This window comes from Setaria italica, chromosome IV (assembly GCF_000263155.2).
Source record: "Setaria italica strain Yugu1 chromosome IV, Setaria_italica_v2.0, whole genome shotgun sequence".
Classification (NCBI taxonomy): Eukaryota; Viridiplantae; Streptophyta; class Magnoliopsida; order Poales; family Poaceae; genus Setaria; species Setaria italica.
In genome coordinates this window covers 38,267,249-38,283,808 of record NC_028453.1, presented here as the reverse complement: position 1 = coordinate 38,283,808, position 16,560 = coordinate 38,267,249, and the positions used below count along the sequence as shown (strand labels likewise).

The window sequence follows — 16,560 nt, the reverse complement described above, 5'->3', positions numbered from 1 at the left end:
GTGGTTCCAACAGTCATTGAGTCCACTCAGGATGCTTCTGAACACTGGACACCGGTAGGCAGGCGTAGTCCGGCAATGGTCGCAGGCAACACCGTGCGACCTCGAGCACAATAGGATACGCGCGCAGATGACCAGTAGCCACTGGCATTGGCGTCATCGCCCTCCCCACCAGACACTGCCAGCACCACTGCGGCCAAAGTCAAGACAGTTATTTTCCTTAGCAGCGTGCGCCTTGCCCTCTAAGCGCTGCTCGCTTCCTTGCCGCGGGCGAACGGTACAGTGGCAAGACCGGCTCCAACGCACAGGCGGCGCAGCGGCAGGATCGCCAGCCAACCACTTAACGCCGTTCGGCCATCGAAGAAAGGGGAAATTCTTGCGATGAAGAAGCTAGGGATCATATCCCGCAATGATGAAGCTGAGCAGGTGATGGGGAAGGAATTTGACAAGTTTCTCGCGTCGACGATGCAGCCCCGCCACTTCGCGGCTCTCCACGACATCTTCCCGACCGCGAACGCGCTCTCTGACGCGGAGCTCATGCTGATAACCAACCAGGCAACCGCCGCAACAATGGTCTGCTGATGTGGGACGTGTTCCTCCAGTGTCGCCAAGCTTCATGGATTCGTGCAATCACAACATTCTTGTTTGGAACGTGCGAGGGTTGAACGCGAGAAGTCGTAGGGATACGTTGCGTGCGGTGGTCATCGACGCAAGTCTTGTGTGGCCGACGGCAGGAGTGTTGGAGCTTGGATAGCTTCTCTGCGCTTCTTTTTCAGTTTGGTTGCGGTTATTTTCACATGTAACTAAGTGTTCTAGACATTCCGTGTGCGTGTGTCTGGTTGACCCGCGTTGTAACATTTCTATAAACGTTATTCCTTCTTAATATAAAGATACGCAGCTCTCCTGCGTATTCACGAAAAAATTGTAGATGAAAAAATTGCAGACAAAGTAGTCGACGGCGCGGCCGCCGTGCTCCGGGAAGACGGCCATGCGCATGAGGACGAGTGAGTCGGTGGCGTTAAGGACCTGGGGCTTCCTTTTGTACTCGCGCTCTGGCCGGAGAAGCTGGCGAACCAGGGGGAGACTCGCGTTCCTGCGGTCGCCGATGGTCGCGAACTCGTCTAGGAGGGCCCATGAAGATGAAGCGGGGCTCGAGAATTGGGAGGAGGCGATTACGTGGTCCGGCATGGCGATGGCCAGAATAGGCGAGCAGCGACAGCGCAATTGGATTTGGGGATTACGGTTCCCTCCTTCCGTGGTACGGAATACATATATCTGGCTTGGCTGTTGCAAATTCGCGCGCCAATCGAACTCGGACGCCACGGCGACGATGGGTTCCCACTTCCGGTCGGAGTCGGGCTAGCACGCCATGGCGCCACAGCTCGGCATTGCAAGGTCTATAAACTTTTACAACACCAAAACCGCTTCAGAATTTGATAGTCACTTGCTATCCATTAGAATCGCTCTACAAGGTTCCTGTCTTGACAGACTCTGCTTTCCTGGGCACGGTAACAGCAACCTAGTTGGAGGTGCGGTACAGCTTCCCGAAAACATGCAGCATAGCAACAACAGCGACGATCCCAATGCTCATTATCAGAACGGTGTTCGGGGACATCTTGCGCCCGGCGGCCTCATCGGTGTAGAACTGAAGCATGGAGCTGGCACCAGCGCCAGCGCCAGCAGCACCGCTCGTGGTTCTACGCCTGCGCAGGCTTGCAGCTGCTGCGGTACTCCCTCTGGCGGGTGCGTCACCATTGGCCACCATCTTGTCTAAGTCCTCTGCATGGCAACACCAGATTCAGACATTAGACTTTGCAGCACTACGACTGTAAAAAATCACAAAAGGTCAAATAACAGGTCTCGCTGAAGTGTATATATGAACATGAAAAGGCATAGTTTGCATTTGATAGGCAAGGCACCACACATCTTGGAAATATAGCGGCATACACCTATATCATATATTCATATGAACCTTATGCAATTGATTGTTCGTCCACAGAACAGCTTATGCAATTAATTTGTTCATTCACATAACACAAAAGTAACAGTTTTGATTCCTCATGCTTGCAAATAATAATTAGGCGCCAAGTTCTGAATTCTTATTTAGCATCAATATTTTAAACAGATGAAATTAACACTCGAATAACTATACTGAAACTCAGTCCAAAACTTGCACATACAGCATTATGCTACTACTTCAAGAACACATTGACCTCATATACCAGCTAGATCACAATGTTGGTAATGGCATGGGATAGCATCAGATTATGCAACATGCAGACTATATATCTCATGACAATTGACTCCAAAGGAACAACCGCAGGTAAGCATGTTTACCACAAGGAGCATTCCAAGATCAACCATGCATGACACACTAGAGGGATGAGTCTAGGCTTGCAAACCGAGACTGAAGCAATAAGGGGCTGTTTGGCACACAGGGGTTAAAATTTAGCCCCTGTCACATCGGATGTTTGGATACTAATTAGGAGTATTAAATATTTGGTTAATTACAAAACTAATTGCACAACCCCTAGGCTAAATCGCGAGACGAATCTATTAAGCCTAATTAGTCCATGATTTGACAATGTGGTGCTACAGTAACCATTCGCTAATGATGGATTAATTAGACTTAATAGATTCGTCTCGCGATTTAGCCTAGGAGTTCTGCTATTAGTTTTGTAATTAGCTCATATTTAATCATCCTAATTAGCATCCGAACATCCGATGTGACAGCGCTAAAATTTAGCCTCTGTCTCCCAAATTTAACCATGTAAGAAAACCAGTTTCTCATGCAACTAAGGAATATCAGATGAACTAGATGATCACTGAAACAGAGAACTCAGGGTGAACCATGAATTCAAACAACACCACGTACATCCTGATTAGATAGGTGCAGTCGAGGTGCCAACATGCTAATTACACCGCATGGCAATTCAACACACACAAACGGCAAATATAGACAGGATTCAACAGTATAACCAGAAACGGGATCAGCGTATCGACACGAATCAGTTAGCAGTACTTCCCAAAATTTATACATATCCTTCTGGCCAAGGTGACCGCAAACGGATCACAGGCCGGCAACATGCTAGGCGTGATTCAACCTTCTTAATTTTGACAATACAATCAATCTATTTGAATGGAAACATAATTATACGACAATCGGCATGATTTCGTCCGAGAAAAAATTCACTACCCAGGACGGCAACAACCTAAAGTAACAGATCGAGGCTAAGCGAACCTATCGATCAACAATCTAGCGAACCATGGATGGGGAAATTTGACGTGATACTACTAGGCTGAGATAGACAGGGAGCTTGATCGGATCGGGTGGGCCAAGAGAAATGGATCAGCCTAGAAACAAGCACATCATATATAGAACATGCGAAAATCTACCCGGATCTCCGTACGAGACTCGACTACGTCCAGACGAATCGAGAGAGAAGAGTACGGATCGAGAGGGCGCGCGCCTTGACGAGACGACCGTGAGAACTGAGAACCTTCCTTCGTTCGCTTGCCGGCGAGCTCGGAGATTTCGCGAATGGGGAGACTGGAGACTGGGGAGGATTGGGGAAATCGGAGGCCGGGGGTGGGGGGACGGACAGGCACAGGCAGGCACACAGCCACACAACAACAGTGGGCCGTGACGGCTCGACGCGCTCTCTCGTGCCAGTTGCGTAGTGGGCTTTAAGGAGGGCCCGCTTGTCTAAGAAACTGCCACGGGCCAAACTGAAAGCAGCGATTTGGGCTGCAGCACTCTCATTAAAGCCCAGCAGCGACAGGCCCAGATAGTGCACAGAGGGCTATTTTCGGGGAAAAAACTCAGCTGACGAGATTGCTGCACAAAACATGGAACGCATCGCTATAGGTCTCCTCCGTATTATCCAAACTCCAAACACCTTTTTTTTTGGGGGGGGGGGATCATCATGGAGGCACATGATGACTCCATCAGCAAATACTCAAGTATCACACACAAGCCCAGGATTATTACTGCACTGATGACAGAGAGCGCCTTATTCACGAAGTCAACGAACATTCGACGCTCGTAGTTGACGACAATCGATCACACGGGAGGGGACAGGCACTTGAGCACGGTGCTGGCGACGGCCGCGCCGGCCCTCACGGCCCGTGGAGCTGCGGGTGTGAGCGCCAAGAGGCACAGGCACGCGCCGATGATCCAGAGGAGGAAGCCGACGAGGAGGGCTCGTGTGCTGTTGGCAGCAGCGGCGTCGGCCGAGTCAAAAGCGGTTGGGATGGCCATGCACACGCCGCACAGCGCGAGCGCGCGCCCGGCGTCGAGGCAGAGTTGCCGATTGCGGTGGTCCGGGGCGGCCGGGAAGACGCCGGCCGGCTCGACGGGCTGCTCGGGCTGGTATTCACGCGCTGCTCCTCGGTTCTCAGCCATCGGTGTGGTGAGGAGGTGCACTACTGCTGCTTTTGCAGTTTTGCCTCACTGCCTGCTTTAGTATCCACGGTGTTTTTTTAGATGGAAAAAGGTTCCAGCTTCTACACATGATCATGGATGTATGCAGCCCCAGTATCCACGGTTTATATGGACGAGGAGCTGGTGTGTGTTGTCGTTGTCTCATTGACGTCAATGATTGCGTCATGACGATGAGCCGGGGTGTGACCTGCGGCGCTTTTTTGTGTGGACGCCGAGAGTAGGAGACTGGGGAGACTGGGGACGAGGAGCCGGTGTGTGCCACTGGAGACCGGGGAGGACAACCGGCGGAATTTTCCGGCGGAATTTTCATTTTCTGGGCAGCATATTTTAAAAAAGATCATAACTAATTCATATGAACTTCTCTAGGCAACATATTTTTAAAAAAATCATAACTAATTTATATGAACTCGGATGGAGATAAACTTTATATGAAAATTGTAGATCTCGACGAGATCTACAATTTTATAGTTCGAACTTTTTTCATTTGGAACCATCTTGGTGCTCAAATATTTAGATCTGAAACTTTTATTAATTATTTGTGGTTCCAAATGAAAAAAGTTTGAACTACAAAATGTCGAGATCTACAATTTTTATATAAAGTTTATCTCCATCTAGTTCATATGAATTAGTTATGATTTTTCAAAATTTTGTATCCAAAGAAGGGAAATTCCGCAATTCAACTGGAAGGTTGCTACAGTGCACCTTCCACCGTTTCATTTGGCTATAGCCATTTCAAACGGTGGTACAAATATAGATATGTAATTTTTCTAATAGGACATGTATTTTTGCAAAATACTAAAATAAAAAATAAAAAAATCAGCCATTGCCATGATTCCATCGGCCTTCATTTGCAAATTTGCTCCCTAACCTGCCATGTATTCTTTTCTCTGGTTTGAAGCAGATGAGCAGTGACGCGGAAAACGAGGTCGTCAGAGCTCCGGCGATCACCTTTTGCGAAGCTTTGTTCCGCCGTCGCTGGTTAGCTTCTTTGGCCACGTCTCCTCTCGTTCACTTCCTTATTTGATTCTCTCGTCGGAGCCGTCCCAAGTCGCTGCCAGAGACGACAGTCGACAGTCGCCGTTGAGCAAAACAAATGCAGAATCTGTTCTAATTTCCTCATTATTAGACTGTCAACGAGAGATTCAGGGTGTACTTCCAAAATTGTCCAGCGAGCCTACACAATATAATAAGATTGCAACTTCTTTGTCCCTCCGAAATACGTAAGTAGCACAAATCCATTAACACGTGCTACCAGATTCAAATCCATTAAGACGGTGGTTCACTCACCCATCGCCGCAGGTAGCAGCGAGATCAGCTAAGGTGCAAGATAGAGAAACAAATTTCATAAGCCAAGATAAAACCAAGTTCACTAATCCATTGCAGCAATCAAACTGTTGTACTCAAATACTTTTTGCGAAACATCATACGGGGCTTTATCACAGTAGAAACTTAAGACAGACTCAAACTTCAGACACACAGTAGAAACTTAGACAGACTCAACTTCAGAGACACATCAGACAGACAAATTGAACTTGGTACGCCAGCCCACCTCGGACCTTCACTGGCCACCTCGGAGGCGCAGAACCAGGTGGAGCGTAGACTCCTTCTGAATGTTGTAGTCTGCCAAGGTGCGGCCGTCCTCAAGCTGCTTACCAGCAAAGATCAGGCGCTGCTGGTCCGGCGGGATGCCCTCCTTGTCCTGGATCTTCGCCTTCACATTGTCAATGGTGTCGGAAGACTCGACCTCCAGGGTGATGGTCTTCCCGGTCAGGGTCTTCACAAAGATCTGCATGCCACCGCGGAGACGGAGCACCAAGTGGAGGGTGGACTCCTTCTGAATGTTATAGTCGGCAAGAGTCCGGCCATCCTCCAGCTGCTTTCCAGCGAAGATGAGGCGCTGCTGGTCTGGTGGAATGCCTTCCTTATCTTGAATCTTTGCCTTCACGTTATCAATTGTGTCGGAAGACTCAACTTCAAGCGTGATGGTCTTTCCAGTCAAGGTCTTCACAAAGATCTGCATGCCTCCCCTGAGGCGGAGGACGAGGTGGAGAGTGGATTCCTTCTGAATATTGTAATCAGCCAAGGTACGGCCATCCTCAAGCTGCTTGCCAGCAAAGATCAACCGCTGCTGGTCCGGAGGGATGCCTTCCTTGTCCTGAATCTTCGCCTTGACATTGTCGATTGTGTCAGAGGACTCGACTTCAAGGGTGATAGTCTTGCCAGTTAAGGTCTTGACAAAGATTTGCATGCCACCCCTGAGGCGAAGGACGAGGTGAAGAGTAGACTCCTTCTGAATATTGTAGTCAGCCAAGGTACGGCCATCCTCAAGCTGCTTCCCAGCAAAGATCAACCGCTGCTGGTCCGGAGGGATACCTTCCTTGTCCTGAATCTTCGCCTTGACATTGTCAATCGTGTCAGAGGACTCGACCTCAAGAGTAATAGTCTTGCCAGTGAGGGTCTTGACAAAGATCTGCATGCCACCCCTGAGTCTGAGCACAAGGTGGAGGGTGGACTCCTTTTGGATGTTATAGTCAGCAAGTGTGCGCCCGTCCTCGAGCTGCTTGCCAGCAAAGATCAGGCGCTGCTGGTCCGGCGGGATCCCCTCCTTGTCCTGGATCTTCGCCTTGACATTGTCAATTGTATCCGAGGATTCAACCTCGAGGGTGATGGTCTTGCCTGTGAGTGTCTTCACAAATATCTGCATCTGCATATACAGAAATCTCATGTTAAGCTACAATTGAAGTATATGGAAGGCATGGAATAGAGAAGAAACAAATCAAATCTAACCATGAATGAACAAACGCATACAACTATAGCAGGAAAAAAATGAACTCAACAAGTAACCACGCATCTAAAAGGGCAACCCTGATTAATTAGGTCCAAATCATTATAACCATGAATCTTAATTAACAAACAGAGAACACATACTTTTAAAGCAGAACATGAATTGAACAAGAAACATCACCACACACATCTACAAGAGCAATCCTGATGAGGTACGCCCAATTGCTAATATGCTAATTAACTGCTAATTTACCATGACGTATTCATATAGCATACAAAGCATCAATTAGATAGGACTCAACAGTATAATCTGAAAGGGAACATCATGTCAGCATGAATCAGTTAGTGCTACTTCCCAAAATCACAAATATCCTACTGATAAGGTAATCATAAACAGATCAAAGGTAAACTACGCAGGCAGCATGACATGCGTCATCTAACCTTCTAGATTTTGGTTGAATCTAATGAATGATCAATCAATTGAATTGAAACTTCAATATACAGGATTTCGGTTGAGGCAGCATGATAGGCATGATTCGAACTTCTCAATTTTGATGATACAATAATCAATCGATTGAATTAAAACCTAATGCTACGATATCTACTATATCTACTGGATTTCACTCGAGAAAAGATAAAACCACGGGGGGCAACAATAGTACGCAGCATGAATCGACTAAAAGTAAGCGATCGAGCATAAGTGAACCTGTCGACCAACAATCTTGCGAACCCCCTAATGAGGAAATTTTAGGGGAATACTACGATTAGGCTGAAATAAACACGGAGCTCGATCGGATCGGGCGTCAAGAGAACTGGATTAGCCTGGAAACTAACACATCTTAGAACATGCGAAATCTACACTGGTGCGATTCTGATCCCGTGATCGGGCACCACAGCAAGTCAAATCGAGAAGGAAGAGGACAGATCGAGCGGACGCGTACCTTGATGCGACGGTCGGGAGAGAGGCTTGCTTCGGTCCCTTGCCGGCGGGTGCGGAGATTTCGCGATCGGGATCGGGGGTCACTGGGGCTTGGGGAAACCGGACCCGGGGGTGGAACTTATATAGGGAGGAACGGAAGGAGGCGTTACGTCACGGCTCACGGCAACCAAATCGGACGCGAACGAGAGGTCGTCGCAGAGTCCGGCCCCACCACGCAGCCTCTGGAACCAACTCGACGCGCTCTCCTCCAATAATTGCAGGCCAGTTGCGTGATGGGCTTTTGAGACCCGCTTGTCGTCACACAGGCCAACCTGAAAAACGGCATATTGGGCTTAGGCTACGGCCTATGTACGACGTATTCCGGTCCACACACTGAGCCCACAGAGGGGGAGTAGCAACGGTTAAAAACTTGGCTGACAAGATGTCACACACACAACACGAGCATGAAACATCGTTATTTTCCGTATCAATCCAAAAGCCGCCGATTTTTTATCCTGCGGGATAATGGCCACAACACTTGAAATCTCCCAGGGCAAACACCCAACATATGCACTCGACTACTGACAAAGAGTGCCTTATTGCTGACGTACGCAGCGAACATCGATGTGTTCTCTTGTGCCCGGCGGCCGCGGGCGCGGGCGCTAGTAGTTCATGAAAGGGACAGGCACCTGATCAGCAAGGTGCTGGCGGCGGCCCCGCCGGCCCTCACCGCCCGTGGAGCCAAGGGCGTGAGCGCCAGGAGGCACAGCCACGCACCGATGATCCAGAGGACGAAGCCGACGAAGGCAAGTGCGGTGTCGTCCGCGACGTCGACGCGTAAAATGCGGGAGGGACGGCGACGAGCACGCCGCACATCGCGAGCGCGCGCCCGGCGTCGAGGCAGAGCTGCTGGGCGCGGTCGGGGAAGGCGTCGTTGGCCGGCTCGACGGGCTGCTCCGGCGGATGGTTACGCGCGGCGGCGCCTCGGTGTTCAGCCATCAGCAGTGCTGTTGATCGCTTATTATTAGGGGACTGTTATCCACGGTGGTGGGTCTCACGAACAACAGGCGCGATTTATAGTGAAGAACGAAGATACTGTGTGAAGCTTGACACGACGCCACGCGCTAGCTACGGACAATTGTGTTTTCTTGGTTTCATAGTTTCATCTGTAAACTAGCACTCCTAGCTCGCATAGTGTGCGGCGGTGCCAAATGCCACGCTACCACGCGCCGAGGGCGGCAGGGGCGGTAGGGGCGGCAACCTGCGTCTGGAATTACTGTCAACTAAAGAAAATACATCTACAGAATCATAAATACACGTGGAGCAACGAGAGGTGGCACCCAACCCTTGTTCACCTTGACAGGGTTTTCTGCAATGAAAGTTAGGACCTAGCTTTTGAGAACCATTCTCTTCATGCTTTATTGTCATCGCACTCCGACCATTGCCCACTCTTGTTAGCACATCAGAAGGGCTTGCGCAAGCCTACACCTTTCAAGTTCGAAAACTTCTGGACGAAACTTCCAAACCTCCAAAAGGTTGTAGCTAGCGCCTGGTCTCAACCAACCATGCATATGGAGCCTTTCCACATGATTGGGCACAAGCTTCACATGACAGCAAAAACTCTTAGGACGTGGAGCAAATCATTAATCTCTGACGCCAAACTCAAGCTACACATGGCTAAGAAGTCATCCTGCGATTGGACATTGCTCAAGAAAATAGAGAGCTTACTGAGCCGGAGCACAGCTTGTGGAGTAAGTTCAAAAAGCGCATTCTTGGCTAGGCGGTAATAGAAAAGGCTAAGAAATGACAAAGCTCAAGAGTCACATATTTACGGGAAGGTGACGCCAACATGGTATTCTTCCAGCTCAAGGCGAACGCAAGAAGGCGGAAGAATTTCATTCAACGACTGCGAAAAGGCATGGGCTGGGCTATATCACACCAAGACAAACAACAAGTCATTCAGGATCACTTCTCAACCGTCATGGCGGATCCACATGCAAGAACCCATGATTTCGACTGGGACGCCCTCAGCCTCCCCCCATGGTGAACCTCACCTCCCTTGGTAACCCATTCTCGGAGCAGGAAATCCTAAATGCAATCAAACAACTTCCATATGACAAGGCGCCAAGTCCAGATAGCTACACTGGCTGCTTTTTCAAAGCATGTTGGAGCATCATCAAACAGGACCTAGTCGCGGCAATTAACTACTTCCATATCAAGCTGTAATGACCGACCCAAAAATCTCTCGAGTTAATCTTAATCTGAGTCCCTAATCCCCTGTCTCAACTTTACCAAGCCTAAGTGCTCAACCTCCAGTCCGGTCCCGACCCTGAGACCCGACCCCTCTCCGCTGGTTCCCCAGTCCCAACCCCGCCGACCCCAACTCACCCGCCGAATCCTTTTAAGTCTTCCCAGCAGTCTATCTCTCTATCTGAGCAGTGGACCAACCGAGACTGACCGATGGACCCACAAAGATCTTTTTTCCCCCAGATCTCCCGCGACATAAGCACTCGAGTTGCATGCCCGCTTCAGAGTTTCTCCGCCGCGTGGCTCGTTTCCTCCGACACCCGCCGCTCGCCCCGTCACCGGCCGCGACCGGATGGATTCTCGTGCCCCCTTCCCCAATCACAGCGGAAGCCCTCTGCAACCCTTTCTGCACCGCCTCGCCGCCCGTGCCCATCATCACCTCGCCAGACCCCCGGCTGCAGAGCCCGATGCCGCCCGTCTTTTCCGTCGTCCCTCCACAGTCGCGCCGCCCCGGTCCGCGCTACGCGACGATTCCTCCTCCGCCAACCCAGACCCCAGCCGCGACAGTCCCTTTCCCGCCTTGTCAGAACAGCGCCCCGACAGTCTGTTGCTTCGCGCTCGCCCGCGCAGCCGCAGCCCGCCTGTCTTCTCACCTGAGCAACCTCGCTTCTAGAGCCATTCCCCCGGTCACCTCCATCAAATCCACTGCACGACGACGCCCGCCTCCACCAAATCTCAACCACCGGCAAAACCGCGCCTGCGCCGCGCCATCTCTAGTGCCCAATGACCGCCTGTGTCATCCCCAAAGTCCTGCTTCACCGCCCTCGTTGCTCAATCGCCGCCCCGGCAGCACACTCCATCATTTCTTCCCCGGCCTTTGCGCCGCTCTCACCTTCTCTCTTCCGCGCAGCTATAAAAGGGAATGCCAGAGCTCCGCTGGAGTTCCCCTCGCCATCGCTGCCCTCCCGCCTTGCTCTCTGTTCGTGCTCAAGCGCTACAGCCTAAGTCCCTGAGGAACTCTCCTCTCCGCTCCACACCGTTTTGCCCAATCCACCCAGTCGCTTGCTCCTCCGCGCTGCGCAAGAGCTTGCTTGTGATTCACAAGAAGCACTGCCGCCGCCGGAGCACCGCCGGACCTCGCCGCTATTCAAAGCCTTAGTCCCTCCGCCCAAGCCTGCTTCTTCCCGACCCCAAGCTTCACCTGTAAGACGAAGGTAAGCTGCCGACCCTTTGTCCGTCTCGTCCGACCCCTTCTGTTCGTCCGACCCTTTTCCGTCTCGTCCGACCCCTTCTGTTCGTCCGATCCTTTTCCGTCTCGTCCGACCCCTTTTGTCCGCCCCACCCCTGTTCCGTCTTGCCCGACCCTATCTGTTTCGCCGACCCTTTCTCCGCCTCGCCCGAGGGCTCGGCTGTATCTTTTTCCTTGAACCGAGGGTATATGTGTAAAACTCGGGGACTCTCTGCGTTAAGTCTGAGGACCCCCAGCACATCTATTCCTCTAGTCTAAGGGTCAGATCATAAGCTCCTTTCCATCCGACCCTTTTACCTTGTTCTTCTCCAACTCAAGTGAACTTCCTCACCTTATCCGTAGCCTTGCTACAACCTTCTGGGCTAAAAAAAAACTTGCAAGTGTTGCTGTTGAAATAACCGTCTAAAGTACTAACTCTTGCATTGCATTTCGTGTAGAGTTGCATCTCGCCGACGGTGTCTACGAGTTGTACCCGACACCTGAAGACGAAGCTGCAGTAGAGCTCCCGCTTCCAGAAGCCGCAGCCGCCCCCGCAGAAGATCCCTTTCCTTCCTCCTCGTTCGAAGGCAAGCCCCGGATGCATGAAATCCCCTGTTTTCCCCAAACTTGCGCATGCCTTCTTCATCTTGTCTGTGCATTTACATATAGGAGTTGTTTGAAACCGTAGATGCATGACTTAGATCCCTTGATCTGGACACTAGCTGTTGGACCGAGTAGATGCTTTGCTTAAATAGGAAACGGTAAAAGCCGAGTGATTTCCTGTCACTCGCGAGTTGTAGGAGTTGGTTGTTCCTCTTCTATTACAACTATAAGGACGATGGACGGGGCAAGGTTTTGGGTAACTCTTTGGTGGTCGGCTGATCGCCCCGTCTGTCTATGAAAACTTGCTAAGGCCCGACAGTGGTGGTGTTCGTGATCAAGTGTTTGAAAGTATTAACCTCATACTTATTATGGGATGAGGAAGCCGAGTACCAGATCGAACCTAGATGTGAGCGGTCGCCCCATTGTCCTTGGAATGGAGTTTCCCCTGCTAGCTGTCGCACGTGGTGGCAAGCGTGGTCACAGAACGGTAGAGGCCGGGTCTGTGGAACCTTGCACCAAAGGAAATGGGCCCGACACAGGTTAGGGGACTGATGGGGAAGGCCGACACAGGAAGCGACCCTCGGTGGTGCGCGGATGTCGTGAGGTTAGGTTCACCATGCATGGTTAAGAAACTCGAATCGATTCGTCTGCCTCTCACAGTTTGAGACTGCTTGATCGCTATGCTACCCTGAGTAATAAAGGAATCTGATGATGACATGGTTTTGATGATGATATATACCTTTGGTTGGTTCTATGTTTGCTTAGAGTAAGTTGCTAATTTAGACCGGATAATGAACTTAGAACCTGATCTAAAACTTGAAAGTAGGGATACACATAGTGCTTTTGGCAAACAAACCCCTCAGCCAAAGAGCCTTGCATGTCCAGAAGTGGTGGAGTAGCGTACTCCCTGTCGATTAAGTCTTGTTGAGCTTAGTAGCTCAGCCTTGTTGTGGCTCTTCTTTTTCAGGTGAAGTTGCTGCTCCCGAGCCCTCTTCTGTTGGCACTTGGCCGCCCCAACTCCCTCCGGGTTGGATGGTTGAGTGGGATCCCTCCTCGGACGGCGAGGAGAGGGATTACTGACGTCCTGGCTGGCCTCACCAGGGATGTCCGACCCCGACGAAGTAGCTTCCGCTTGTTGTTTTACCTTCTGTTGTTCCCTTTGAACCTTGTAAAACTCTGATGTTTGTTTTAAATGTTGATCTAAAATGGCCAATTTTGTTTAACCCAGTGGACTTGTTGTATTCTCTGGAACCGCTCACCTTCGTGTGAGTTTGCTAATTCGGTCCTGTTCAAGTGGTTAAATCGGATGAAATCCGACGGCACTTCGTGTTAACTTGGCTAAGGCATGAGTTTCGCATATTAGGCGACTTAATCATGTTTAATCAAGCTAATCCGAAGTGGATCCGCCACACAAGCGTTGCGCGAACTTGAACCTTGTCAACAAGGCAAACATTATCCTACTTACCAAAAAATACAGGGCAGACTCGATCACGGACTTCAAGCCAATCAGTCTCATCCACGCCTTTGCGAAAATCATCAGCAAAATACTCGCATTACATCTAGTGCCAAAAATGCATGAGCTCATATCCCCATGTCAAAGCGCCGGAGAAGCATCGCGTGACGATTCCACCGAAATGGGACACCATCGCTTCTAATGAAACTTGACATTTCCAAATCTTTCGACTTAGTGCGTTGGGATTGCCTGCTCTCATTGATGCAACATAGAGGTTTCCCACAGCGTTGGAGAAACTGGATTGCAGCAACTCTAACCACCTCCACATCCAGAATACTGATCAATGAAATTCCAACCAACCCAATCCAGCATGGACATGGACTACGAGAGGGGGATCCTCTATCCCCGCTACTCTTCATTCTCGCCTTTGACCCCCTGCACTAGCTACTCTCCCAAGCCACAAACCTAAAGATGCTACAAAAGTTAGGGGGAAGAGTGGCATGCTTCGGGATATCCATGTATGCATACGATGCGATGATCTTCACCAAATCGGACCACAGAGACATCAACAATATGGCGCTCATCCTAAAAAACTTTGGGAAGTTACACGGTTAAGGACTAACCTGCAGAAAACAAGTGTGACGCTAATCAGCTACGGCGGCATAGACCTAGAGGACACACTGCCTGGCTTTCCGGTGATACGCACCAACTTCCCCATCAAATACCCGGGGCTACCACTCGCGGTGAGGAGATTACGCAAAATGGAGTTTCAGCCTCTAGTGGAAAAGGCAACCTCCAAGGTACAAGGCTGGTACGGGAGACACCTAATGCAGACTGGCCGGGTCTGCCTAATAAAATCCGTGCTATCTTCGTAGCTAGTCTACCTGCTAACAGTACTCAAAGCAACCAAAGAAATACTTGAGGAGCTTGACAAAACAAGGAAAAAATTCCTTTGGGCTAGTGACTCAATGCTCACGGGAGGCAAATGCAAAGTCAACTGGACCAGATGCAACCTGCCCAAAGAACATGGTGGTTTGGGAATTCTGAACTTGTAAAGGTTCGTTAGAGCCCTGAGACTATGGTGGCTATGGCATGAATGGGTCTCGCTGGAAAAAGCATGGATAGGTACCGAAATGCCGTGTGACGATATTGACCGTCTCCTCTTCGCGGCTCGCACATCAATAACAATCGGCAATGGTAAAAAGATGAGCTTCTGGCACTCAGGATGGCTACAAGGTTGCAGGACCAAGGATATAGCACCAAATCTCTTCAATATTTGCCGATCGAAAAATAGAACAGTGGCAGCGGCGCTACACTGAAATACTTGGATACGAGACATAAGGAGGGCAGAAGGGCTTACATTAACACACCTCCACGAGTACTTCACACTCTGGGAAATGCTCCGTGACATTCAGCTACAATCGAACCAGGAAGATTAGATCAGATGGAAACTCACGGCAACCAGAGAGTACACGACGACATCAGCCTACAAAGTGCAACACTTTGGATGTGCCAAAGGGCCAAAAATAAATATGATTTGGAAATTATGGGTGCCGCCTAAATACAAATTTTTGCATGGCTAGTAACTCAAAATCAAGTGTGGACATCGAATAGGCTGCAACGTTGAGGATGGGCACACAAACCTTCATGCCCTTTTATGCCGGAATGCTCCTGAGACGGCTCTCCACCTTCTGGCAGAATGCTGATATACAAGGAGATTATGAAGCCTCGTAACGTCCTGGATGGCGCAACCTACTCTACACCCTCAATTTTGGAGACCCAGTGAAGACATGCTGCAGTGGTGGGCTAATATCACTTCGAGCGACCATGTCCCCTCATAAAGCGAGTAGGACCTTAACAATACTGGTAATTTGGGAGGTGTGGAACGAGCAAAATGCGAGAGTTTTTAGATAGCGAGAATCGTCGGCACCGGGACTGATCGTCGGCACCGGGACTGATGGCCAAAATCAAAAGCGAGGCGGCAGCTTGGGGCCTAGCAGGAGCCAAAGATCTAGCGTCTCTTGTACAACGAGAATAACTCTTTTATTTCTTTCCAGCTAGCCGGCTGTACTCTTCTTCTTTATCAATGAAATAGTCACGATCTCGTACCGCTATACATACATACATACATACATACATACATACATACATACATATATATATATATACATACATACATACATACATACATATATATATATATATATATATATATATATATATATAACATAGTTTATATCCGTGGCATAATTATGAAGTCACGGCTTGCTCGATCCGAGTGCCTATTAAACACAAACAAGTCCTTTGCTTTCAAAGTACAGGTAGTGGGCCCAACCCTAACCATGTGGCCTTTGGATTATAATAATTAATAAATGAGAGAAACCCCTACAGTATTTTGCCAACAGAGAGACGATAAATAGAGAGAGAAAACACACTGCGGCTACTTTCAAACGACGAAATTAAGATGCAAACAATAAACTCAATAATGATTATGATTTTGTTGATCTGTGGTCCCCAGCCTATATAAGCTTCTATGATGTAACAATGTTTGGAGTTAAAAAAGAAAAAAGAAGTGCAATCTCTAAGCGCAACACCCTCGTGGGCTTTTGAGAAGGCCTCCTTGTGTTGTTTGTCGCATGGATTTGGGCTTTACTAGGACCCCCAAGGCCTCCCTCACCTAGCAGCCCGCGCGTCGCAACGTTTTTCCATATACTATAATAAAAAGTATTTCCATATACTGTAATAAAAAGTATGTGGAACAAATACAGAATTGGATCATATCACATGACTTATCTCATTTATACTCTTTGGGATCTTACACGGGGTCTGCTCATACCTTTGGGGGAAATTAGGATATACCACCTTCGTCTCAAATTATATATCGT

At 49.4% G+C, this 16,560-nt stretch overlaps 2 protein-coding genes across 3 annotated transcripts; both read right to left on the bottom strand.

Moving 5' to 3' along the window:
• Positions 1 to 1,370: 1,370 nt before the first annotated feature.
• LOC111256968 (protein transport protein Sec61 subunit beta-like) lies at positions 1,371 to 3,639 on the bottom strand. Of its 2 annotated transcripts, none has more exons than XM_022825755.1 (2): positions 3,468 to 3,639; positions 1,371 to 1,776 (listed from the first exon to the last, which is right to left on the bottom strand). In XM_022825755.1, exon 2 carries the CDS (start codon positions 1,760 to 1,762, stop codon positions 1,517 to 1,519), a length of 246 nt encoding a protein of 81 aa, XP_022681490.1. In that variant the 5' UTR covers positions 1,763 to 1,776; positions 3,468 to 3,639; the 3' UTR covers positions 1,371 to 1,516. The 2 variants fall into 2 exon arrangements, with proteins under 2 accessions (XP_022681490.1, XP_022681489.1); XM_022825754.1 differs by having other exon boundaries at positions 3,394 to 3,623.
• Positions 3,640 to 5,771: 2,132 nt separating this feature from the next.
• On the bottom strand, positions 5,772 to 7,151 carry LOC105914314 (polyubiquitin). Its single transcript, XM_022825905.1, has one exon. The coding sequence runs from the start codon at positions 7,149 to 7,151 to the stop codon at positions 6,000 to 6,002; it is 1,152 nt and encodes a 383-aa protein (XP_022681640.1). The 3' UTR covers positions 5,772 to 5,999.
• Positions 7,152 to 16,560: the final 9,409 nt, after the last annotated feature.

Bases quoted from the DNA above. Each gene is read 5' to 3' on its own strand.
- LOC111256968 (XM_022825755.1), bottom strand. From the start codon at position 1,762: ATGGTGGCCAATGGTGACGCACCCGCCAGAGGGAGTACCGCAGCAGCT.
- LOC105914314 (XM_022825905.1), bottom strand. From the start codon at position 7,151: ATGCAGATGCAGATATTTGTGAAGACACTCACAGGCAAGACCATCACC.